At 49.9% G+C, this 23,448-nt stretch overlaps 1 protein-coding gene across 2 annotated transcripts; it reads left to right on the top strand.

Annotated features, from left to right (window-relative positions):
- Positions 1 to 1,209: 1,209 nt before the first annotated feature.
- LCK (LCK proto-oncogene, Src family tyrosine kinase) lies at positions 1,210 to 21,621 on the top strand. 2 transcript variants are annotated; one of them, XM_045548394.1, is made up of 13 exons: positions 1,210 to 1,279; positions 12,859 to 12,968; positions 13,259 to 13,340; positions 13,534 to 13,624; positions 13,865 to 13,963; positions 14,107 to 14,210; positions 14,395 to 14,544; positions 14,817 to 14,969; positions 15,106 to 15,285; positions 17,204 to 17,280; positions 17,372 to 17,525; positions 17,609 to 17,740; positions 20,972 to 21,621. In XM_045548394.1, the coding sequence occupies exons 2-13, from the start codon at positions 12,864 to 12,866 to the stop codon at positions 21,172 to 21,174; spliced, it is 1,530 nt and encodes a 509-aa protein (XP_045404350.1). In that variant the 5' UTR covers positions 1,210 to 1,279; positions 12,859 to 12,863; the 3' UTR covers positions 21,175 to 21,621. The 2 variants fall into 2 exon arrangements, with proteins under 2 accessions (XP_045404350.1, XP_045404349.1); XM_045548393.1 differs by lacking the exon at positions 1,210 to 1,279 and adding an exon at positions 12,645 to 12,761.
- Positions 21,622 to 23,448: the final 1,827 nt, after the last annotated feature.

The following is a 23,448-nucleotide window of genomic DNA, read 5'->3' as shown; positions in this document are numbered from 1 at the left end:
ACTTTCCAACTCGGGCTTCCTCTCCCCCCACCCATTTCCTGCCCCGCCTTCCTCCGCAGCTGAGGTGCACACAGGCCGGCTTCCACCTCACAAACCCCAACAATGCTCTGTGGGCCCCCTCCCCCCACCGGCTGGCTCAGGCAGTGACGCAGTTACACTTTCCTCCCAGCGGGGTCAAGGCCCAGTTCTTGGGCCTAATATAGGCCACCTGGAGTTCTTCGTATCACTGGTGACCTGGCCCTTAGCCTATGATGGGTGCCACCCTCAGCCTGGCCCCAGGTGAAATGGAAATTCTTGGCTAGCCTGCTACTTGTGACAAGGTTCTTACCTCCTGCCAATAACAGAAAGTCCTGTCGGTCTGCTGGCTGCACCTGAAGATGGCACCGAGCCCTGCACCTCCACCAGGGGCTGTGGCCTTGCTTCTACCTAAATTAGAAGTGTCGCCCTAATTTGTCATACTCTCCAACCATGGTCAGTGGGTATTGTCCTGTTCTCTGTGGATAGCAGGAGCTGTTACTATGCCCTCTTGAAGACAGGGGGCTGCCCGCCTCCTGACACAGGCTGCTGTCCAGCATTCTGTCTGTAAGGGGGCTGTCAGCCTACCCCCAGCCTACCCTTGACTATAATAAAGCTATTGTCCTGTGCCCTGAGATGACATGGGTATTGTTCTGTTGGCCGACTGAAGCAGCTGTTTTAGCCTGACATCTGGCTGGAACGTGAGGTCTGCTCTCCAACATTTTAACACGGATATTGTCCTGTTCTCTGACTCTGAGCGATGCTACCTTTGCTGTCAGACTGAAACAAAAGGGGCACTCAGCTCTCAGGCTGTAACAGCGGTGTCACTTGCCTTTCGCTGTGAGCGGAGTGTGTCTCTGCTTGCCCCTGCTCGCTGGGGCAGAAGGCTGCCCTTGAATCTCTAGCCCAGGTGCACCCTGGAGGGCAGAAGGGAGGGTCCATCAAACATCCTCCCTCAATTTTAAGCCTCCAAGTGCCACCTTTGGGGTGAGTAGGGCCTGGTCTGGAGATGTAGGGGACCCTCAGGGGCTGAGGAGCGGGGGGCTATAGTGGCAGGAAGCTTGGGGTGCTGGAGGCTTGTGGTTGGGCTGCTGGGGCCCGGTTGGCTGCGGAGCCCTCGGGAGGAGGCAGGAAGTCAGGGTGGGACGTGGGCGCGGGGAGACAGGCGGTGGCTAAGACAGCGAGGGGAGCTGAAGGTGTCTGGGTGGCCGGGTTAGGCCAGGAGGACCATGTGAATGGGGCTGGAGGCTCCCGGGCTGGGCAGGTAAGGAGTGCTGGGTGCAGGGGGCCAGGGGCCGTGGTGGGGAGCCTGACAGCTGAGGCCGTGGCTGTGAATGGGGCCAGGCTCCCTGGGGACGCAGCAGCCCTTCAGGCTGAGAGACAGAAAATCTTCGCTGGAGGTCAGGTGGGAGGCACGCAGTGCAGCTGGGTCACCTCTTTCCTGCAAAGTGGTGGCTCTTGTCTCTGCCACACTGTCTGCCAACAGCCCCCACCTCACTGGGAGCATGCTTCTTGGCGATCTGGCACATGGGTTGTAAGGTGTTAAAAAGGCCTTCAGAAATCACCAAGGCCAGTCCCCTGTCCCATGAGGACGAGGCTCCTGAGGCCCAGAGGGGGCCCAGACTCACTGCCCAGCCTCTCAGCCAGGCAATGACAGAGCCCGGCCCTGGGAGAGAGTGACGGCCGAAGCTGTGATCCCCCTGGCCCCCATGGAGAAGGGTGAGGGACAGGCTTGAGTCAGGGGACCCAGGAATCTTCTGGTTCCCAGGGCAGACCCCAGTGACAAGAATTTCCTGAGAGAGAAAGAGAGGAGTCACCCAGAGCATCCAGATGGATACATGAGAAGTCATTTTAGCCTTGGTGACCAGCAATGCCTGAGAGAGGGAGGAGTCCCCCGATGGCAGATGGCAGTGCGTGGACGTGTGAGGGGTGTTTATCATCTGGGAGGGAGTCTCCAGGGTGGACGGACATATCTGATCTGACTCTGGGAAGTCGGAGGTGAAAGACAGTGAGGAGGGAAGGGAAGAGGAAGGGCTATTTTTATCCCGGACAGGGGTGCAGTTGTCCCTGGACAAGGAACTGCTGAACTTCCACCTGGAAAGTTGCCATTCCTGCCCCTGCCAAGTGTCACAGCAGGATGTCCTCCCCTCTGGCCTTGCTGCCTCCTGCTTCAGCTCTGCCACTTCAAACCCCAGGGAGGAGGCCCAGGAAGGCACAGTCAGCTATCTGCTCACCCCCTCACTCTTTACCTCCGAGCCTTCAGTTTTTGGGGGGAGTCCCCACCCCAGCCAGACTTTCCAGGTTCCCTCTGCTTCATTGGAGTTTTTCATGACACACACTTTCTGCCTAGTCAGCATATCCCAGCCTTGCTCTTGTCTCCAGCTCCAAGGCCTGTGGCCTCTGTGGGGGCTGGGGACCACCTGGCTGTCCTCGTGCTCCAAGGGCAGCTCCTCCACCCCGAACAGGTGGAGCAGTTCCCTCCACCCAGCCCTGTACTGACAGAGCAATCAGACAGGGTCCCGCGCCCCTGGCACCCAGGAGCAGAGGCTCTTCTCGAAGGGAGAAAGGGCGGAAAACAGGTCGAGTTCAGAGGAGAGGAGAAGGCTCCTCCCGGGGGCGGTCTGGAAAGCTTCCTGGAAGAGTCAAGGCAGTTCTGAGAAGGACAAAGGCCCATTTGGGATGACTCCTAGGACAGGAAGCCGAGTTCATTATCCCTGGATTCTGTCCTTGGGTACCATGAGGGCAGAGACGTCAAAGCAAGGCCCAAGGCAAGAGAGCCCATGGGTTTGGTGTAGTGCGAAGAACGTACATTTCAGGGTCAGGCAGACCCAGGTGCAATTCCGGTTCTGCCATTTCCTTGAGCAGGTGGCTTCAACTCTCCCAACTTCAGTTTACTTATCTGTAAAGAGGCAATAACAAATCCCTCCTTTACAGAGTGCTTGTGGGCAATCAAGGAAATAATGACTATTACCTGCCCTGGATAGTACCTGACACATAGTAGGTGCTTAAGGGAGGTTAGGCACTCCCTCCTCCTGCAAATGATGTACCAAAGGGAGGTCTGTCCACACCCAGAATTACACCCACTCAGCGTTTTGGCAGGCCAGCAAACCACCCATTCCCTCACACTTGTGGTGTGGCTTTGCAAATGACTTTGCTTCCTGTGTATAGTGGGTGTGAGAACTCAGGCAGGATGGATTCTGAGCTCAGCCATGGGGTCTACTTTAGAAGAGGCTCCCTCACCCGCTCCCCCGACAAACACACACACCACATCCCAAACGCCATACATATCATCATAGGAAAATGCACATGTGCAGATACATTCAGAGTTCAGAGGCAGGGGCAGGGACTCCATGTACAACACAGACTGGATCTTACAATTCCATATACACACCCACAAGCTGATGGCTTCAAGGCCAAGTTCAGCTCAGGGAAAGCAATTCTGAAGGGGGTTGGATGAGATGGGGGAAGGCAGGACCAAGATTCCATTCAGGAATGTGGCCTCTAACAACCAACCTCAGGGTTGATTTTAAAGTATCTGGAATTGTATTTCCAACGTTTGTGCTAAATAAAGAACACTAGTTCCACGAGCCACCTGAAAAGAAAAGGGCTCTGGGGCCAAATCATCATAGTCTCAGCTACAAACTCTGGCCTATCTTAGCTTTATAATCAACGTTAGCTTGTTAAAAGCTCAGAAAGTCTCTGCGGAGAAAAAGGCTGGTTCATTTTGTCTAACCCAGTGTTTCCCCAGCTTCCTTAGTTGCAGACCCCTTTTTTCCATGTCACCTGTTCCATGCCTACACCTCTTGAGACAAGGAAAGGCGAGCAAGGCCTGGGTGGGCTGTGCAGTTGATATTCCCCAAATGATTGTGTCTGTTGGCAGAGTTTTTATGTTGGTAATGGTTTTGTTGTTTTTGTTTTCCAATTATAAAATTAGCACATGGCAGTTTTTAAAAATTCAAACAGTACAGAGACAGGTAGAGAAATGCAAGAAATGCAGATAATCCCACTTCTGGGATGTGCTTGCTGAGAATAATTTGCTTTGCATCCTTCCAGATTTTCCTACGCATGGCTGCATGACTGCTGAAAACATGGTGGTTAAGAGTCTAGTCTCTAGAGGCAGGCAGACCAGGGTTCAACTCGCAACTCCACTGCTCGTTCATTATGAGGCCTCCGACAAATCACTTTACCCGGTTCGGGCCTCAGTTTTTGCATCTGTAAAACGGGAACAATAACATCACTTACTTCATAAGATTATTATGAGAATTCCATGAAATGACACGAATAAAGGCGTAGCACGGAAACTGGCTTAAAAGAATCCCCTATATACACATTTTTTGTTTGTTTGTTTGTTTGTTTTGGAGACAGAGTCTCACTCTGTCGCCCTGGGTAGGGTATAGTGGTGTCATCGTAGCTCACTGCAACCTCAAACTCCTGGGGTCAAGAGATCCTCCTGCCTCGGCTTCCCGAGTAGCTGGAATTATAGGTGTGCGCCAGTAAAGCTGGCGAGTTTTTCTATTTTAGTAGAGACAGAGTCTCATCTCGCTCTTGCTCAGGCTGGTCTCAAACTCCTGAGCTCAAGCGATCCTCCCGCCTCGGCCTCCAAGAGTGCTAAGATCACAAGCCTGAGCCACTGTTGCCTGGCCCTAAATATGTATCTTTAAATGCAAGTAGGCTTACCGCTACGTTCTGTTCTGCAACTTGCTTGCCATGTTGTATCTGGTACATCTTTCCACGTCAGTACATGGAGCTCTACTTCATCCTTTTAATGGTTTTAGCTAAATGTTAGCTTGGTAAATGGATAATGGTGGTGATTTTGAAATGCTACCTCCTGGCAAGTATTGCTGTCTTATGTTGCCATATTGTTGGCAGTCAGAGATATTACTGATCAGCAAGCTAATAACAGGCCTTACAGCCTCCTGTGAAAATGAAGTGACCCACCAGAGGGGCACAAACCTCAGTCACAGAGGACAGGGCCATGTGGATGGGACCCTCTCTGTCTGCTCCCCTCTGTGTCCTTAGCACTAGGTCGGACCCTGGCACATAGAAGGTATCCATTAAATTTTTGTTAATAGCCTAACTCACCAACAGAGGCCTAAGCCCAAAGTTTTCTCTTAAAGTGCAGCATTCCCCAAAATATGGCCCGTACATCATTGACGTGTGTGAGTGATTTTAGGGGATAAGGAATGAATGTTTGCAAATATTAATTAATGTGTTTATTTTAATGTGCACTAATGTGTAACTTCTAGTTATGGTTGGTGATACTGGTTTTCCATTTATCGTCGTGAAGTTTCCATTTTAGATAAATATATCAAAGGTGAAAAGGTAGTCTGTAGAAGTACCAAAAATCACAGAGGAAAACGAAAATGATAGATTATTTTAGTCTGGAAGATGTTCAAGTGCAATGAAATGCCCATGTTACCCTCAAGTAACAATTATTCTCATTTATTTAGTCTTTACTATGTACGAAGCACCATGTTAAGCATCTTCTTATATGGGATCATTTACATATCACATAGAATGCTCACAACAGCTCTAGATGCAGATCCTATTTTCATTCTCATTTTGTAGATGAAGGAACTGAGTGAGGGAGCCTCAAATAGGTTTAGTAATCTGCCCAAAAGGCCCTCAGCCAGTTGAGTGATTGGGAGACCTTGGGATTGAACTTGGGTCACTATGACATGGACATGGTGAGCTGAGCCTCCATAACCTGCAGACTTCCAGAAACATTCATAAAGCAGTGCAGATTGCCAAGCTGTAGGTCTCCATCCTTACAAAACTCCCATGATGCAAAATGCACACAGAGGTACCCAAGGGAGGGCACTCAGTGAAAGGATTATTAGACACATGCAAGTTACTGGATAGGGGACCTCTACTAAAATACCAATTAGAATAATTGCTTCATAGCCCTTAGTATGGCAATGATTAGCTAGCAGAATCAGTTCTATGTTCAAGCCACTCCTAGTTTGTGAAAATAAATCCTTCTTGTTTGCATAATAAGAAGCCTTTTTATTCTGTTCTCTGTGGCAAGAGGCGACAGAGTTCATTCAAAAGTGGTATTATATCAAAAAGGAATACATGAAAAAAGAGTCGACCCAGGACACATCCCTGATGTACTCACTAGAAATTATTTAGCATGCCTGCCAGGTCTGATTCTATTTTATTTTATTTTTTTTTTGGAGACAGAATCTTGCTCTGTTGCACCAGCTAGTGTGCAGTGGTGCCAGGATAGCTCACTGCAACCTCAAACTCCTGGGCTCAAGGGATCCTCCTGCTTCAGCCTCCTGAGTAGCTGGGACTACAGGCATGTGCCACCATGCCTGGCTAATTTTTTTATATATATTTTAGTTGTCCAGCTAATTTCTTTCCATTTTTAGTAGAGATAGGGTCTCTCTCGCTCTTGCTCTGGCTGGTCTGGAACTCCTAACCCCAAGCTATCCTCCCGCCTAGGCCTCCCGGAGTGCTAGGATTATAGGCCTGAGCCACCGCACCCTGCCATGATTCTTGGATGTTGTGATGAGGGTTCTGTGTGGGCATCCACAGCCAAGGCTCTTCATTGAACATAAGCAGCTCTGCCAACAACCAAATCTTGGCCAGAAGCAAAGGCCAAGGAAGTGTTTTAAATGATTTTGGAGAGATTTTGCCATAAGGTGGCCCAGAATGTAACAGTGGTCAGCAGTAGAATAGCCTACCTGTCCTTGATGGAAAGTATCAGCCCAAGAAACTCAGGCAAGAAGTCGGTACACATTTTAGACAGAATGCTCAATAAATCCATAGGACTATAGTTGGGGGAGGGAAAGTGTTGCCTTTAAAAAAAAATTTTGAGGACCTATTAAATGCCCAACTGAAGGAAACAAAAAATATAAATAAAAAATAAAAAAAATTTTTTTGGCTAGGCTTGGTGGCTCACGCCTGTAATCCTAGCACTCTGGGAGGCTGAGGCGGGGGGATCGCTTGAGCTCTGGAGTTTGAGACCAGCCTGAGCAAGAGCAAGACCCCATCTCTACAAAAAATAGAAAATTTAACCAGGCATGGTGGCACGGGCCTGTAGTCCCAGCTACTTGGGAGGCTGAGGCAGGAGGATCCCTTGAGCCCAGGAGTTTGAGGTTACAGGAAGCTGTGAGCTATGATGATGCCACTGTACTATAGCCAGGGCAACAGGCGGAAACCCAGTCTCAAAAAGAAAAAACAACTTTTTTTTAAAGCAGACAAAACATTCTAGGCCTGGCCAGAGGAGATAATATCTGTGGAGCTAATAAAAGTGAGTGAGTCCCTTGAGGCCTGGTGGCTCATGCCTGTGATCCCAGCACTTTGGGAGGCCAAAGTAGGAGGATCACTTGAGGCCTGGAGTTTGAGAAAGCCTGGGCAACATACTGAGACCCCTTCTTCACAAAAAATTTTAAAAACTTAGCTGGGTGTGGTGGTGCGTGCCTGTAGTCCTAGCTACTTGTGGCTACTTGGGAGGCTGAGGCAGGAGGATTGCCTGAGCCCAGGAGTTCAAGGCTGCAGTGAGTTATGATCACACCACTGCACTCCACCCTGGGCAACAGAGCAAGAGCCCAACCCCCCAACCCGACCCCTGTCTCAGGAAAAAAAAAAAGTGAGGGAGTCTAGGCTGAGGCAGAGGATGGCTTGAGAAAAGGAGTTCAAGGCTGCAGTGTACTATGATCGCACCTGTGAATAGCCACTGCACTCCAGCCTGGACAACGTCATGAGAAACCTGCCTCTAAGGAAAGAAAAAGTCAAGGAATCTGCAAGAGTCAAAACTCAATGTGGTATGATTCATAAACAACTATAGGATCAGGAAATCTAGTCCAGGAGATCATGTAGTCCGGGATTGTATCAATTATACATAACGTGAGCGAGGCTCTGTGTATATTGGGCAGGTTGGGCATTGTGTTGAGGGGCAGGGCGGTGTGGAGATTAAGTCCAGCTCTTACTCCATTTTCCAGGTTTGAAACTCCAGGGAGGGGTGGCCCTTTTATAACTGGCACAAAGTGTCCTGTGAACCATGGGCAACCTTGAGTTTGACAGAGAGCATCACAGGCCCTAGTCAGAAGTGGCCTAAAATCTACAAAATTCTCACTATTGACCTTGAGTTCTTGAGTTGGGAGAAGAAAATGTCCTGCTTCATTCACCCCAGAATCTGCCCTCATTGCTGCTCCTGGGAGCCCTGGGGATTCCTTGGATCTTCTTTCTTTCAGACAATGAGAAATTTATATTAAGTTTTAATTTTGATTTTCTTTTTACTGACCTCATTTATTAACCTGGTTAGATTAATTTCAGCTGCCCAGCAATCTTTGTCAAACTAAGACCAGAAGCGTGGAACCCACATTTTATATAAACAGATGTATGCGTTTAAGACCTCACAATTACATAGGGACAGGCACAGCTATACACATCGGAATTCTGTTATACGTCCCTCTGCACACACGGACTCACGCAAAGCCACAGACATGCACACAAAAGCACTATGCTCACTAATATGCCTCCATATGCACAGTACTACATTCACCAGTCAGGTAAATATACGTGCAGAAACATGCATTCCAGGTGGAGGGAGAATTGTCTTGGAAAGAAAAGCCTTTGTTAACAACACAATGATCACATTTTTGATGGGGAGTGGACCCCACCCTGTCAGACCTTCCTCCAGGTTTCACTTTCTCCTTGACCTCTCAGGGTCCTCCCCTCCACCCTCCTCCCACCTTAGACTTCCCAGGGATTGAAGAGTGGAAGAGAGAACCTTGATAAAGGAAGTAGGGCCCTGATTTGGGTTTTGCCTCTGCCAAGAATCCTCAGTGTGCTCCTGGGAAAATCACTTAACCTCTCTGATCCCTCAGTTTCTCCATCTATGAAATGAGGCTGGTGAATTACATTAGTGCTTCCTAAACTTTTCCCTCCCAAGGACTCTTTTGGCATTCCCTGTCCTACACTCCCTCCTCCCCTCTTGGATCTCATGCTTTTGAAGATTTTATCTACTAAATTCCTTCATTTAGATGCTAATTTTGCTTTTAAGTTCAAATTTTAATCAGACTTAACTAGCTATGCATTGAAGAAACAATAGTACAATTTGTCAAACTAAGAAATAAATCAGGGCCAGGCACCGTGTCTCACGCCTGTAATCCTAGCACTCTGGGAGGCCGAGGCGGGAGGATCACTTGAGGTGAGGAGTTCGAGACCAGCCTGAGCAAGAGCGAGACCCCGTCTCTACTAAAAAAATAGAAAGAAATTAGCTGGACAACTTAAAATATATAGAAAAGATTAGCCAGGCATGCTGGCGCATGCCTGTAGTCCCAGCTACTTGGGAGGCTGAGGCAGGAGGATCACCTGAGCCCAGGAGTTTGAGGTTTCTGTGAGCTAGGCTGACACCACGGCACTCTAGCCCAGACAACAGAGTGAGACTCTGTCTCAAAAAAAGAAAAAAGAAAGAAAAAAAAAAGAAATAAATCATGGTACAATTTCCTTTCAGATTTTTGAAATATTAAAATAACCTGAAGGCCTCTAACACTATCCTGGGGCCTTCTTGAGTCATGTAAGCTCTAGGCTGGGACCCACTGACCAAAATATTCTCTGGCATTGCCAGATCCTGGGATCTTAGGATTATTGCTGAGTGCCACATGCCAAAGCTCACACACTTATGGAGGGCAAGGTTTGCTACCTGCAGCTGGAGGGCCATAGAGGGAACAGTAGGGACCAGATACCCAGCAGAGTCACCGAGTTCCTCTAGGCTTAATTTAACACACCCTGACGTTTTCTCATTTTTAGCCCCAGTCTTAAAGGATGTCAGGTACTTTCTGGTGGGCCCAGATTCAGTCCAGGATATAGGTTCTGCCTGTCCATGCTCTCTTGGATTCTAGCCCAAGGCCTTGTGGCCCCTTTTACCTCTCCACCTGATCTCAGCCTGGACCAGGTACCAGCTTCCAGTCCTATGCTCTCCAGCCTAGATTCCTTCTACTCCTTCCACTGGCCTCTCCCCACTGCTGCATCCTTGTTCATCCCCTCTTCTTAACCCCAAAGCTTTCTTATCTTTCTCTCGCCTTTTTCTAAAGCCTCAAAGATCCTCAAGCCTGGAAGAGACCTTACTGATTTAAATCCACACTCCATCTGATGTTGATAATCTCTCTACATAACCAACCTGTGGTTTTCCAAGGCCCATTTGAATGTCACAAACAACTCTATGCTCACAACCTTACTAGACAGCTCAGCTCATCTTAAGCTGGTTCCAGGTTGCTATCAATCCTTTTCTGGGGGCTTTTACTGCTAATCACGTCCAGGTCATAATACAATTAGCAGTCAAAAAGTCAAAATAGTCATTTGCAGCCACAGATGGGTGAACTCTGGCCTAGCAGGATTTCTCAAATGTCTACCTGCCGCCAGGACTATTAACAGTTGGGAGTAGGGGGGAAGAGTGAATGTGTACCCTTTTCCTTGAAATTCTCTTGATTTGGCTTAAAATTTCATGTACGTTTTGCAATTTCCTCCATAATAGGGCCATGTTTGTTTAACTGATATGAATAAGGTCAGGTAACATTCATGCTCTGGGAAGGCTCATGCTGTGACTTCCGGTACCCGTGGGAGGCTGTGAGTATCTCAGTTTAAGAAACATGAGTCTAAAGCAAAGAGGACTGTTTACCAGTCGCATTTTCCCACCCTCCAAAGCAGGAGTGGGTAGGGCAAAATGGGCATGAGGGATGTCTTTCCAAGCTCTAAAGTAAGCTAAAATTTATGTAAGTTTATGAAAAAGTGATGATGCTCCTCCTTTGACAGAAGGGGAAAAATGAGGCTTAGGAAGAATGACTTCAGCAAAGTCATATAGTAAGCGTCAGAACTGGGGGCATTTGAACTTAAGTCTCTCTGATTCTGGGGCCTGTCTTCTGAGTTTTGCTGACCAGAAACTTCCACTGCTCCCCACCTCCATTTAGACCCAGCATGGATTAGCAATCCTTGCTTTGCTCTGCCCCAAACAGATTGCGTGACTTTAGGCATGCCTCTCTGGGCTTCAGTTTGCACATCTAAAGTCAGAGGTCAGGCCTGATGGTTTCTTTTCTTTTTTTTTTTTTTTTTGAGACAGAGTCTTGCTCTGTTGCTCAGGCTACTGTGCTGTGGCTTCAGCCTAGCTCACAGCAAACTCTCAAACTCCTGGGCTCAAGCAATCCTTCTGCCTCAGCCTCCCGAGTAGCTGGGACTACAGGCAAGCACCACCATGTCCAGCTAATTTTTTTCTATTTTTAGTAGAGACAGGGACTCACTCTTGCTCAAACTCCTGAGCTCAAGCAATCCTCCTGCCTTGGCCTCCCAGAGTGCTAGGCCAGGCCTGATGGTTTCTAACACCTTTCTAGATGGGAGAATCTGTGCATTAGCCCTCCACATACCAGTTGATATTTATTAACAACAAGTAGTTCTGGGTGCTGGGGGCTTTTAGGCAAATAGAGCATAGCTTCTGTTCTGGATGAATCCCCAGTCTCATCAAAGGGGTGGGAGAGGCAGTGGGACTGACACATAAATTAGTAATCATGGAACTCAGTGCCTAAGTTAATGATGGTGGTCTGAGTAGAATGTTGTAGAAGCCTGGGTGAGAGAAAAGCAAAGAGCATCGGGAAGGCTTCATATAGTAAGTGATATTTGAGCTGAACCTTGAAGGCTGAGTTAGAGTTCCGCAGCAGAACACTCTAAGGGTGGGGGAACCGCAAGTACAAAGGTGTGAAATAAGAAAATAGTGTGATGTGTTTGGGAAAGGCAACAATAGCTGAGGGGCTGCACAGTGGTACACCACGAACTTTGGAAGGCATTTTGGGAGGCCGAGGCAGGAGGATTGCTTGAGCACAGGAGTTTGAGACCAGCCTGGGCAACATAGGGAGACTCTGTCTCAAAATGTAAACAAACAAACAAACAAAGTAGCTCAGAACACAGGCTGTGTGTGTGTGTGTGTGTGTGTGTGTGTGTGTGTGTGTTTAGAAGAACAGACTGAAGAGGTGGGTTTGATCTTGATATTAAAGGGTCTTGAATACCTGGTAAATTAAACTTTATCTGAGAATCAGTGCTTTATCTGAGGAGCAGCCCTAGGAAAGGAGGTGCCTCAGGGACTCCCAAGGGCTTCAGGGTGAGGGCCCCACTCTGCTTCAGCGGAGCAGCTCCCTGTCCGCCCGCTTCATCTATGGGGTTCTGCTCCATTTCATCTGACAAAGAATTTCCATTGCTAAAACAGGCAGACAAATAAAAAAAGTTATGGCCAACAGGGCCACAGAAGGATTTCGTGCTGGGGAGAAGCAAGACCTGTTTGAAGGAACCCTGCGAAGGAGACTGTGTGGGTGTGAGGGGTGAGGGGCAGAGGCCCAAGGCTGGTAGGAGGAATGTCTTTCTCAGCTTCCCTGGCAGGACAAGGGAATTGTAGTTAGGAGGTGGTGCATAAACACCTCTCTGGTAGGGGAGGACCTGATCAAAAGTTAGGGATCTCCTCCAGGGCTTGGGGAAGCTTGTGTGACTGTAGGAGGTAGTCCCCCAACAAGTGCGACGGGCAGAGGGAGAGGGAGGGGGAGAGGCAGGAAGTGGGTAACTACACCAACAAAGGTGCCTGCGGCGGTTTGCCCATCCCAGGTGGGAGGGCGGGGCCTAGGGCTCAGCCTGGGCCTCGGCCCTGTGTGAACTTACTTGTGGCCTCAGGGCTCAAAGGGAGGCCAGTCAGGAGCTAGGGTCCCCACTGCAGCTTTTCTGTGGCTGGTGAATGGGGGCCTGGGACCTGACAGTCTCGGGTACTTTTGGAAATTCCCAGGGCAAGTCCTAGGATATCTGATGTTGGGGGAACAGATCTTCGGGGGCGCCCCTTCAGCCCCCTCTCCATTCCCTCAGGGACCATGGGCTGTGGCTGCAGCTCAAACCCTGAAGATGACTGGATGGAAAACATCGATGTGTGTGAGAACTGCCATTATCCCATAGTCCCGCTGGATGGCAAGGCCACGGTAAGAGGAGAGACAGGGGCCTTGGTGAGGGAGTCGGGTGGAGTATGCAACCCAGGAGAAAGAAATGGACCACCACTACAGTCCCTTGAAATAACAGGGTGGCCTTCTCCCCTGGAGTAAGAAAGGAAAAGAGGCCCAGAGAGGGGGAGGGACTCTCCTAAGGTCACACAGCAAGTAGTTCGTAAATTCAGGGATAAGACCTAACCATGCTGGAGAGGGGGAAAGCAAGGGAGAAGTGGGGTGGGGGGACCCAGGGCCTGACCCAATCTTTTGTTCTCTGACCCCCACAGCTGCCCATGCGAAATGGCTCTGACGTGCGGGACCCACTGGTCACCTACGAGGGCTCCAACCCACCAGCCTCCCCACTGCAAGGTGACCCTCACCAACAGGGTCTAAAAGATAAGGCCTGTGGATCCTTGGCTGTCAGCTTCCACCTCCGCCCCACCCACCCTCTACACTGTCCTGCCCCTCTTGCCCCCACTCTTGTCCCCCTCCCTGAAACTCCACACCTCCATGCCCTCTACCTAACCCAGGCCAGTTCTCCCTGACGCCCCTGTCTTTACAGATAACCTGGTTATTGCTCTGCACAGCTACGAGCCCTCTCATGATGGAGACCTGGGCTTCGAGAAGGGTGAACAGCTTCGCATCCTGGAGCAGTGAGTGACCCCCGACCCTGCCCTGGCGGAGTCTGGGAGGGCGCAGGGGACCCCGTATCGCAGCTCCCCTGCGGCCACTGACTGGCTTAGGGTGGGCGTCCTCGGGACAAGATGGGAGGCTCCAGAGTGCTGTGCCCGGGCGGAGTGGCGGGGAGGCTGGCGTAACCGGGGGCTTCGAGGGAGGGTTTGCAGCCGAGTCCGCGGCTGAGCGGGCCACGCTGACCCGCCTCCGTGGCGCAGGAGCGGCGAGTGGTGGAAGGCGCAGTCCCTGACCACGGGCCAGGAAGGCTTCATCCCCTTCAACTTTGTGGCCAAAGCGAACAGCCTGGAGCCTGAACCGTGAGTGAGGGCCCGTTGTGGGGTGGGCGGGAGCAGATCCAGGGATCACGGAGCAGGGCAGTGGCCTGGGGGTGCGGTGAATGCTTGAGGGTGACGGAGGAAGACCGGACGACAGCCAACGGCCTTGGCTTCTGCCTGGGCAGCTGGTTCTTCAAGAACCTGAGCCGCAAGGATGCGGAGCGGCAGCTCCTGGCGCCCGGGAACACGCACGGCTCCTTCCTGATCCGGGAGAGCGAGAGCACCGCGGGTGAGCCGCGCGGCGGGCGGTGTCGCGGGGGAGCCTCGGGGCGGGCCGGGGCGGGGCCGCGCGGGCGGAGGTGTCGCGGGGGAGCCGCGGGGCGGGCTGCTGAGCGGCGGCGGGACCAGCGAGCCGCCGCCCCTTCCCCCCCTCCCGTGCGTTCTTCCGTTCGCTCAGACCTTCATTCATTCAGGATCGTTTTCACTGTCCGTCCGGGACTTCGACCAGAACCAGGGAGAGGTGGTAAAACATTACAAGATCCGGAACCTGGACAAGGGCGGCTTCTACATCTCCCCTCGCATCACCTTTACCAGCCTGCATGAACTGGTCCGCCACTACACCAGTGAGCCGGGCAGGGGCCCTCACCTGTGCCTTGTCAGCCTGTGTCCCCTCAGTGCCTCCCTGGGTACCCTCCATCCGTCAGTGCACTTCTTCATCCCCCGCGGTGGGTGACGTGTGGTGCTCGACCCTACAGCCCCAGACGTCGTCGGGTGGCAGTCCCACCACTCCCCTGCTGGTCCATTTTCCCTAGATGGGTACTTGGAGAGGTGGGGGCTGTTGGGGGCACCCAAGGCCTGCCATGTTGAGACTCTCCCCTCTCCCTTGTCCTCACAGATACTCCAGACGGGCTGTGCACGCGGTTGAGCCGCCCCTGCCAGACCCAGAAGCCCCAGAAGCCGTGGTGGGAGGACGAGTGGGAGGTTCCTAGGGAGACGCTGAAGCTGGTGGAGCGGCTGGGGGCTGGCCAGTTCGGGGAGGTGTGGATGGGTGAGTGTGGCCCTCCAGGACTGCAGGGGAAGAGGGGAGGCGGAGGCGTCCGCTGAGGTGGTGAGAGTCCTGGGACAGCTGCCTGGCTCTGGGCTCCAGCGACTACCCCAATCCTTCCTTCCTTCCTCACACCCAGGGTACTACAATGGGCACACGAAGGTGGCAGTGAAGAGCCTGAAGCAGGGCAGCATGTCCCCTGATGCCTTCCTGGCAGAGGCCAACCTCATGAAGCAGCTGCAACACCAGCGGCTGGTCCGGCTGTATGCAGTGGTCACCCAAGAGCCCATCTACATCATCACTGAATACATGGAAAATGGTGGGTGCCACCATGAGCCACTGCTGGGGGACGTTGTTGTCCCCTCTGGCCCTGCAGGAGGGTGGGAATACACCTTTTCCTTTGGCCCAGCATTAAAGGTTTCTTGAGCTTTCTTGGGCCCCTAAAGACTCACCTCCTGGGGTGCAAAGAAGGTAAGGTGGCAGGCTCTGGAAGAGCATTCACCCCAGTCTTCCCTGACCTGCAGTCCTGTTTGCCTTCTTCAATGCCCTACCTTGATCTGAGGATACTTGATTTCAGACAATAAGTGGTCCCTATCCCCATTTATTTCTCTTCTGCGCCTGAGCCTTGGGAGGGCAGATCTACCCCAAAGCCCTCTTTTTCGGTTCTGAGTGAGTCCCCCACCTCTCTCGGTCTCCTGTAGGAGAGAGTGAGAGCCCCAGGAAGAGGGATACGAGTTTCTAGGCTCAGCTTTGCTCACACCGATTTGCTGTGTGCCATAGGCCAAGTGCCTGCTCTGTCTCTGGTGTTCAGTTTCCCCAAGTACAACGGCAGAAATCTAAAGGGATCGACCCAGGAATAACAAAGTATTCATTAAGGGCTTCGTAGTCTGACTGCCTGGGTCAGAATCGTGGCTTCACAGTTGTATGGCTTTAGGATAATCACATCACTTCACTCTGCCATGGTTTTTTCATCTGTATGCTGGTGGTAATAATGCAGTAGTAACTGCTCATAGCGTCTTGTGAGGTTGAAAGAGTTCACGCATACAGAGCAGTTAGAACAGTGCCGGCCGTATAGTAACTGCTCAATAAGTTTGTTGTTGTTATCTGACTCAGATTCTTTGGGAGTACAAGAACTGTCTCTCTTTCAGGAAGGGAAACAAGCGGTTAATTGGCTAATGGGTTTTGGAAATGGCAAGTAGGTTTTATCACGTGTTATCAAGTTTGACTGGTGTTTGCTTGAGGTGCTGGATTGAGAAGGATTCTGAGGTTCATTGGAAATGAGTGCTAGGAATGATTAGTAACATCTGCCATGGACGGAATGGAGGAATGGCAGTTTATGTCCACATATTTGTTATGGCTGGTGAGATCTTTATCTTTGGTGACGAATTCAGCACTCGTAGTGGGGCTGCTCAGGTTGTTGTCATGCTCACATAGGATTTTAATCTCTTGGGAAGGGCCAGTGGCCACTCACTCCATTCCAGCAACTTCCATCCATAGTCTTCTCCCAGCTGTCTTCCACTACCAGAGAGGTGGTCCCCCAGATCCCTGGACATTTCTTTCTGTTTTCCATTCAATACATTCAGCACACTGTTGGTGTTCCTTACTCTGGGCTGGGCACTTGGGAACATGGATGGATGAAAGAAGGTTCCTGCTGTTAAGGAAACATGAATTTAGTTATGGGCACCACAAAAACTAGTTTGTGCCATGGGAAAGTTCTAGCATGCCATGGGAATGTAGATGATGATGCAATGTATTATGCCTTGTAGGATCTAGAGAGGCTTCCTAGAGGGATAGTCTAGCTGGGCCATGAAAGAAAAGTAGAATATTTAGCAGGCAGAAATGAAACAAAGAGGCTTTGAGGTGGGAATCTAGTGGTCTGAGTGAAGGATCAAAATTGTCTAAGGGGTGTGAAGTGAAAGAGACAGCGTGGGGGAAAGAGAAGAAGGTGCAAATATGAACCATGCAGGGCTTTGGATGCCTAGCTGAGAAGTTTGGGCTCTACCCCATTGGTGACAAAAAACTTACAAACTTCTCCAACCATGCCCCATCCTAGCCTCCTAGAAAACACCCTCACATATCTTGGGCATCCTCACCGTGAACACATGTCCTCCATTCTCACTCGTTACTCTTCCTTTCCACATGTCAGAGCCTGCTTCTAGAACCCCATTTGGGGGAGAAGGGTCTGGGGACCTCCCCCTGGGGCAACTTGGGTCAGCACTTTTTGTTTCTTCCCACAGGGAGTCTGGTGGATTTTCTCAAGACCCCACCAGGCATCAAGTTGACCATCAACAAACTCCTGGACATGGCAGCCCAAGTAAGGAAACTGGGGAGGGGCTGGTCATGGGTATAGGCCAGTGGGCTGAGGATGTCTGGCTCAGGACTGCTGACCTGTGTCTGGCCTGCAGATCGCAGAGGGCATGGCATTCATTGAAGAGCGGAATTATATCCACCGTGACCTGCGGGCTGCCAACATCCTGGTGTCTGATACCCTGAGCTGCAAGATTGCAGACTTTGGCCTAGCACGTCTCATTGAGGATAATGAATACACAGCCAGGGAGGGTAGGTGTGGGATATGAGGGAGGTCTGAGGCCTGCAGGGCCTGGCCAAGCAGACCCATGTGACCACACTCTGCCTGCCTCCAGGAGCCAAGTTTCCCATTAAGTGGACAGCACCAGAAGCCATTAACTACGGGACATTCACTATCAAGTCGGATGTGTGGTCTTTCGGGATTCTGCTGACGGAGATTGTCACTCATGGCCGCATCCCTTACCCAGGTCAGGGCCAAGGGCAGGAACTGAAAGGGTGATGGGAAGGGCACCAAGTCCATGTCTTCCCGCTCACTTTTTTCTAGGCTGAGAATCTGCAACTCTCTAGCTGCATCTTCTCTATCCTCCCAGGGGTGTGACTCTAACATTCCCAAGCAGATGGCACATCTCCTGGGGCTGGCTTCCATCTCCTTTTTTTGTTTTTTACATTTTATTTATTTATTGAAGAGATGGGGTCTTGCTATGTTTCCCAGGCTGGCTCAAGTGATCCTCCTGCTTCAGCCTCCTAAGTAGCTGGGACTATAGAGACATGCCACCACGCCCGGCTGGCTTCCATCTCTGTCTCTGGATCTCTCCCTTCAATATCCCAAGTCCTGGCACAAGCAGCCTGGTGTGGTCGAAGTGGATCTGGCCTGGGAGAGATCCACTTTTATTGCCAGACTTGCCACTGATGCTGACTTTCTATTTGGCTTTGATCAGATCATTGCTTCTTTTCCCATCTGTTAAATGTTGAGATTGGAACAGTGCCTGGCCTATACTAAGCTATTATGTTTATTTAATTTATTTTTAGCCAGTGGCGGGTTGTATACCAACTTTAGTGACACTAATGTTAATAAGTTCTGATAATTCATTACCATCGGACCAGCCCTAAGCTGTTATTAATCATCACTTTGAATAAGTCATTCCACCTCTCTGAGCCTCAATTTCCTGATATGAAAATGACGGACTATTTCTGAAAGAGCCTGACTCATAGTAGGTACTCGGTAAACATACCCCATCTCCTGGACAAAGCCCTTTACTCCTGAATTCAGCCAAGGTAGGATGGAATTTTTCAAAAGGAACTTACTGAGAAACTCTGGGGAAAGGAAATGAAACACAAAGATAGCAGTAGGGAGGTCATGGAGCACAGTAGCTGGATTTGCAGATTTCCACGTCCCCAGGGCAATGTGAATAGAACTTTGCTCCTAGGAAGGTGAAGACATCTTGGAGGCAGGTGAGAGTTTGAAGGACTACCTTGCCCTGGGCTTGCCCCATCATAGAGTCCAGGGGCAGTGCTGGAGTTAGAAACACATTCCAGTTGACCTGCCAAGTGTCCTCACTGCTCCTTCTCTGTGCCCACTAAGGTAAACGCAAAGAGAATGTCTCTACCAGAAGAAAAAAAGCAGTGAAAGCATGTTGATAAATGGCAACTGACCTGTGGCATCAGGGTCAAGGAAAAAATGAGGAGACATAGGGACCTTGGTGAACTTGCTGCTGCTCCAGCTGATGGTTGCCATTAAGGCATGGGGGTCCAAAAAACAGATCTTTCATTTTTTTAAGAGAAGCTAAAACGGAGTTTTAGAAAAATTTGCTCATTTTCAAATATTGGTGATTGATTCAAATTGTTTAAAAACACTATAGGTCCAGGCCAGGCATGGTGGCTCACGCCTATAATGCTAGCACTCTGGGAGGCCAAGGTGGGAGGATTGCTTGAGTTCAGGAGTTCGAGACCAGCCTGAGCAAGAGTGAGACCCCGTCTCTATTAAAAATTAGCTGGGTGTGGTGTGGTGGCATGTGACTGTAGTCCTAGCTACTTGGGAGGCTGAGGCAGGAGGATCACTTTAGCTCAGGAGTTTGAGATTGCTGTGAGCTAGGCTGAAGCCACGGCACTGTAGCCTGCGCAACAGAGTGAGACTCTTGTCTCAAACAAACAAACAAAAAAACACTGCAGGTCCAAACCAAAGTGGGTCTGTGGCCTATATTTAGTCTGGGTTTAGACTATGGGTTTGCATCCTTCACTCTGGTCATGGGTGTTTGGTTCCCTGGCCTATGTCCTCCAATCCTGATTTTAAAACATGAGGGATCCTTGAACTCAATTCTCTGCTTACAAAGAAATGAAAAACTAAGCTGAAATAAAATAAAATGTGAGGGATCCATAGGTAGAGGCCTTCCAGGGGCAAGGCCTGGGGAAGAGGGGTCTTTGTTGGCCAGAGTCCAGACACAAGCTTTGCAGGAGCAAAATTTCTACTTTGCCATGACCCTAGAAGGGTTTAGTCTTTGGGGACTGCTTGTCATGATCTTCTCTCAGGAGACTGAAGGAAGAATTAGAGGCTGTGTGTGCCATTTAGAACTAGGGAGTTAGGTCTTTGCTGTGACCATGCAGTTCTCCAGGGCAGTTCTGCTTGGGGTCCACATGCCAGAAGCCTGCCAGGGAGGCCAGGACCAGCATAAAGGGAGGGAACCAGCCCAACGACTATTTCATCTGGGTCATGAACCTTCTCAGCCCCAGGCAGAGTCTGCTTTGCTGGGGACCGGGGTCCATTTGGCTTCTTAATGAAGCATCTCATATGCCTGGTCTCAAAACTGGAGAAACCTCACCACCATCCTGGCTGTGGGCTCCTATCCTGTCCTGGGCCCTGACTGTGCTGTCATTCCCATCAGATAATAATGATCACAGCTACCCTTTGCGAAGGATCTACCCAGGTGCTACACTTGCTGCTTTTATATGCACTATCTCATTCAATCCTCATAACTGTGTGAGTTAGGAACAACTATTTACTCTATTTTCTAGATGAGGAAACTGAGGCTCAAAGAGGTAAGGTGGCTCACCCAAGGTCCCAGGACTAACGTGTGTGTGTTATTGAGTGTTAGTCTATACCAGGTGCTCTGAGGGGTCTAGGGCACTCACATTCAGCAGGTACTGGGAGTGTGGCCTCACCATTGATGAAGACCAAGATTCTTAGGGCCGTGTGCGGTGGCTCACGCCTGTAATCCTAGCACTCTGGGAGGCCGAGGTGGGGGGGATCGTTTGAGCTCAGGAGTTCGAGACCAGCCTGAGCAAGAGTGAACCCCATCTCTACTAAAAATAGAAAGATTCTGCTTCTCTGATCAGTTGGTAGAAAAATAAAAAAAATAAAAATTAAAAAGAAAAAATTAAAAATAGAAAGAAATTATATGGACAATTAAAATATATATAGAAAAAATTAGCTGGGCATGGTGGCGCATACCTGTAGTCCCAGGCTGAGGGAGGAGGATTGCTCGAGCCTAGGAGTTTGAGGTTGCTGTGAGCTAGGCTGGCGCCATGGCACTCTAGCCTGGGCAACAGAGTGAGACTCTGTCTCAGGAAAAAAAAAAAAAAAAAGACCAAGATTCTTTTGGATTGGTGCTGACACCATGCCAGTTAAATATTCTGGACGTCACCCCTGCCTATGGGCTTCCAATGCCTGGATGGTTGATGTCCTTTCTCCCATCAACCTTCAGGGATGACCAATCCTGAGGTGATTCAGAACCTGGAGCGAGGCTACCGCATGGTGCGACCTGACAACTGCCCAGAGGAACTGTACCACCTCATGATGCTGTGCTGGAAGGAGCGCCCAGAGGACCGGCCCACCTTTGACTACCTGCGCAGTGTGCTAGAGGACTTCTTCACCGCCACAGAGGGCCAGTACCAGCCTCAGCCTTGAGAGGCCTGGCTGGCCCGGGGTCTTCCCCCCATCTTGCCAACCTGGCTTGGGGAGGTGGAGTTCTTGTGCCACACCCACACGGCCTAAGCACATATGGACTCTGCACACGAATCCTGCCCACATGAGACACATATGCATCTTGTGTCTTGTTACACACATCCTGTAGTTGTGTGGACTCTGCACATGTATCTTGTACATGTGTAGCCTGTGCATGTGTGTCTTGGAAACTGTCCAAGGTGTCCCTTTATGGGCCCTCCCATTTCCTGAGACCACAGAGAGAGGAGGGAGGCCTGCGATTGACACCAGCTTCTGCCCCACCCCCTTTTCTTTTCTCAGGTCATCCAGAAGCTCCTTGAGGGCTGGGACCCGATCTAATACCTCTTGTGTGCTCCTCCTTGGTGCCTGGCACATATCAGGAGCTCAATAAATGTCTGTTGATGAAGGTTATACATCTCTCTACTGTACACTCCCATCTGCTTTCCCTTGTTGGGGGCCATACCGGTTCAGAAGATGGAAATAGAGTCACCCTGAGTTGGGGTAAAAGATGGAATGAGTGGATGTCTGAACTTTTTCCAGTCCTGGTGATACTGGGGCGAAGAGGAGGTCCGTACAACTCTGCTGTATGGTCTCTGTGAACCCTTTCAAATGGGACAGTGCTCCAGACCCCCTCCCCAAAGGATTCAGGGCCACCCCCGCCTCCCCACCTGGAATCTCCTAGGAAGTGGATGTGTCACAGGACTTTCTTCCCCATTATATAAGGGCAATAGCATTTTTTTTATTGACTCAAGGGCTTTATGTGACTTCAGTTTTTGGGTTTTTTAAGGCTAATAAAGTGAAGCAGTAGGAATGGAGAAGGAACAAAGAAATCTGTAACTGTCCTCAGATACATTTGGATTCACCATAGGATGTTTTTAAGAATTGAATTAGGCAAGCATGGAGGCTCTTGCCTGTAATCCTAACACTTTGGGAGGGCCAAGCAGGAGGATTACTTGAGGCCAGGAGTTCCAGACCATCCTGAGCACCAGCAAGACCCCATTTCTACCAAAAACTAGAAAAAATTAACTGGGCACAGTGGCCTGTAGTCCCAGCTACGAGGGCGGAGGCAGTGAGCTATGATTATGCTACTGTACTCTAGCCTGGGTAGAGTGAGTGAGACCTTGTCCCCCCCATAAAAAGGAATTAATTCACTCGTTTAACAAATATTTATGAACATCTACTGTCTGTGCCAGGTACTGTTTGAGGCCCACAGGATATACAATAGATAACACACACACAAATCTCTGACCTTGTGGAGCTTACATTCTGGTAAGGGGAGACAGACAATAAACATCACAAAGAAGTAAATTAAATAGTATGCTACAAGGTGATGGGCCCTAAGGGAAAAATAGGCAGGGTAGGGGGAATTAGGAATGTCATCTTTAGGGGGAGATTTGCAATTTTACAGGAAGTGGTTAAGGGAGGTCTCATTGAGAAGGTGACTTTTGAGCAAAGATTTGAAAATGAGGGAGACAGCCACCTGGTATATGTGAGGAGCAGTCAGCCAGAGGGAATAGCTGGAGGCAGGAACTTACCTGGCATACTCTGAGAAGGGGATAGACCCTATGGGCCTGGGGCCTTGTGGCCTTTGCAGAAGCCATTTTGAGGAGACTTTGCAGCGATCTCTGCAAAGCTGTGACATGATCTGGCTTAGATTTTTTTTTTTTTTTTTTGAGACAGAATCTCGTTCTGTTGCCTGGGCTAGAGTGCTGTGGCATCAGCCTAGTTCACAGCAACTTCCAACTCCTGGGCTTAAGGAATCCTTCTGCTTCAGCCTTCCAAGTAGCTGGCACTACAGGCATGTGCCACCGTGCTCGGCTAATTTTTTCTATATATTTTTAGCTGTCCAGCTAATTTGTTTCTATTTTTAGTAGAGACAGGGTCTCGCTCTTGCTCAGGCTGGTCTCGAACTCCTGACCTTGAGCCATCCTCCCACTTCATCCTCCCAGAGTGCTAGGATTACAGGCATGAGCCACCGTGGATCTGGCTTAGATTTTAAAAGGATGGCTCTTACTACTGTCTTAAAAATAGACTGAGTTAGCCAATTTATAAAACTGGAGAGATTTTGCATAAAACTTTTTGTATAAGACTCAGATTTCTGCCTTCTCTTAAAAAATAGGAAAATTTGGACATGTTGACTTTACCTGTGCTCTGGGAGCTGAGCAGTGGCTACCTGCTTCAGGTGGGGCATGGACTCTCCCTTTGTCAGAGTTCCCTTAGACAACAAAGGTGACTGTC

Source organism: Lemur catta, chromosome 3 (genome assembly GCF_020740605.2).
Source record: "Lemur catta isolate mLemCat1 chromosome 3, mLemCat1.pri, whole genome shotgun sequence".
In the NCBI taxonomy this organism is placed as follows: domain Eukaryota; kingdom Metazoa; phylum Chordata; class Mammalia; order Primates; family Lemuridae; genus Lemur; species Lemur catta.
The sequence above is the reverse complement of the archived record's forward strand: the minus strand, read 5'-3'. Positions and strand labels throughout refer to the sequence as shown.

Coding starts and splice junctions, on each gene's coding strand:
- LCK (XM_045548393.1), top strand. CDS start 12,734: ATGGGGGCCTGGGACCTGACAGTCTCGG. Junction 13,625..13,864: donor CAGCTTCGCATCCTGGAGCA/GTGAGTGACCCC, acceptor TCCGTGGCGCAG/GAGCGGCGAGTGGTGGAAGG. Junction 17,741..20,971: donor TGGCCGCATCCCTTACCCAG/GTCAGGGCCAAG, acceptor ATCAACCTTCAG/GGATGACCAATCCTGAGGTG.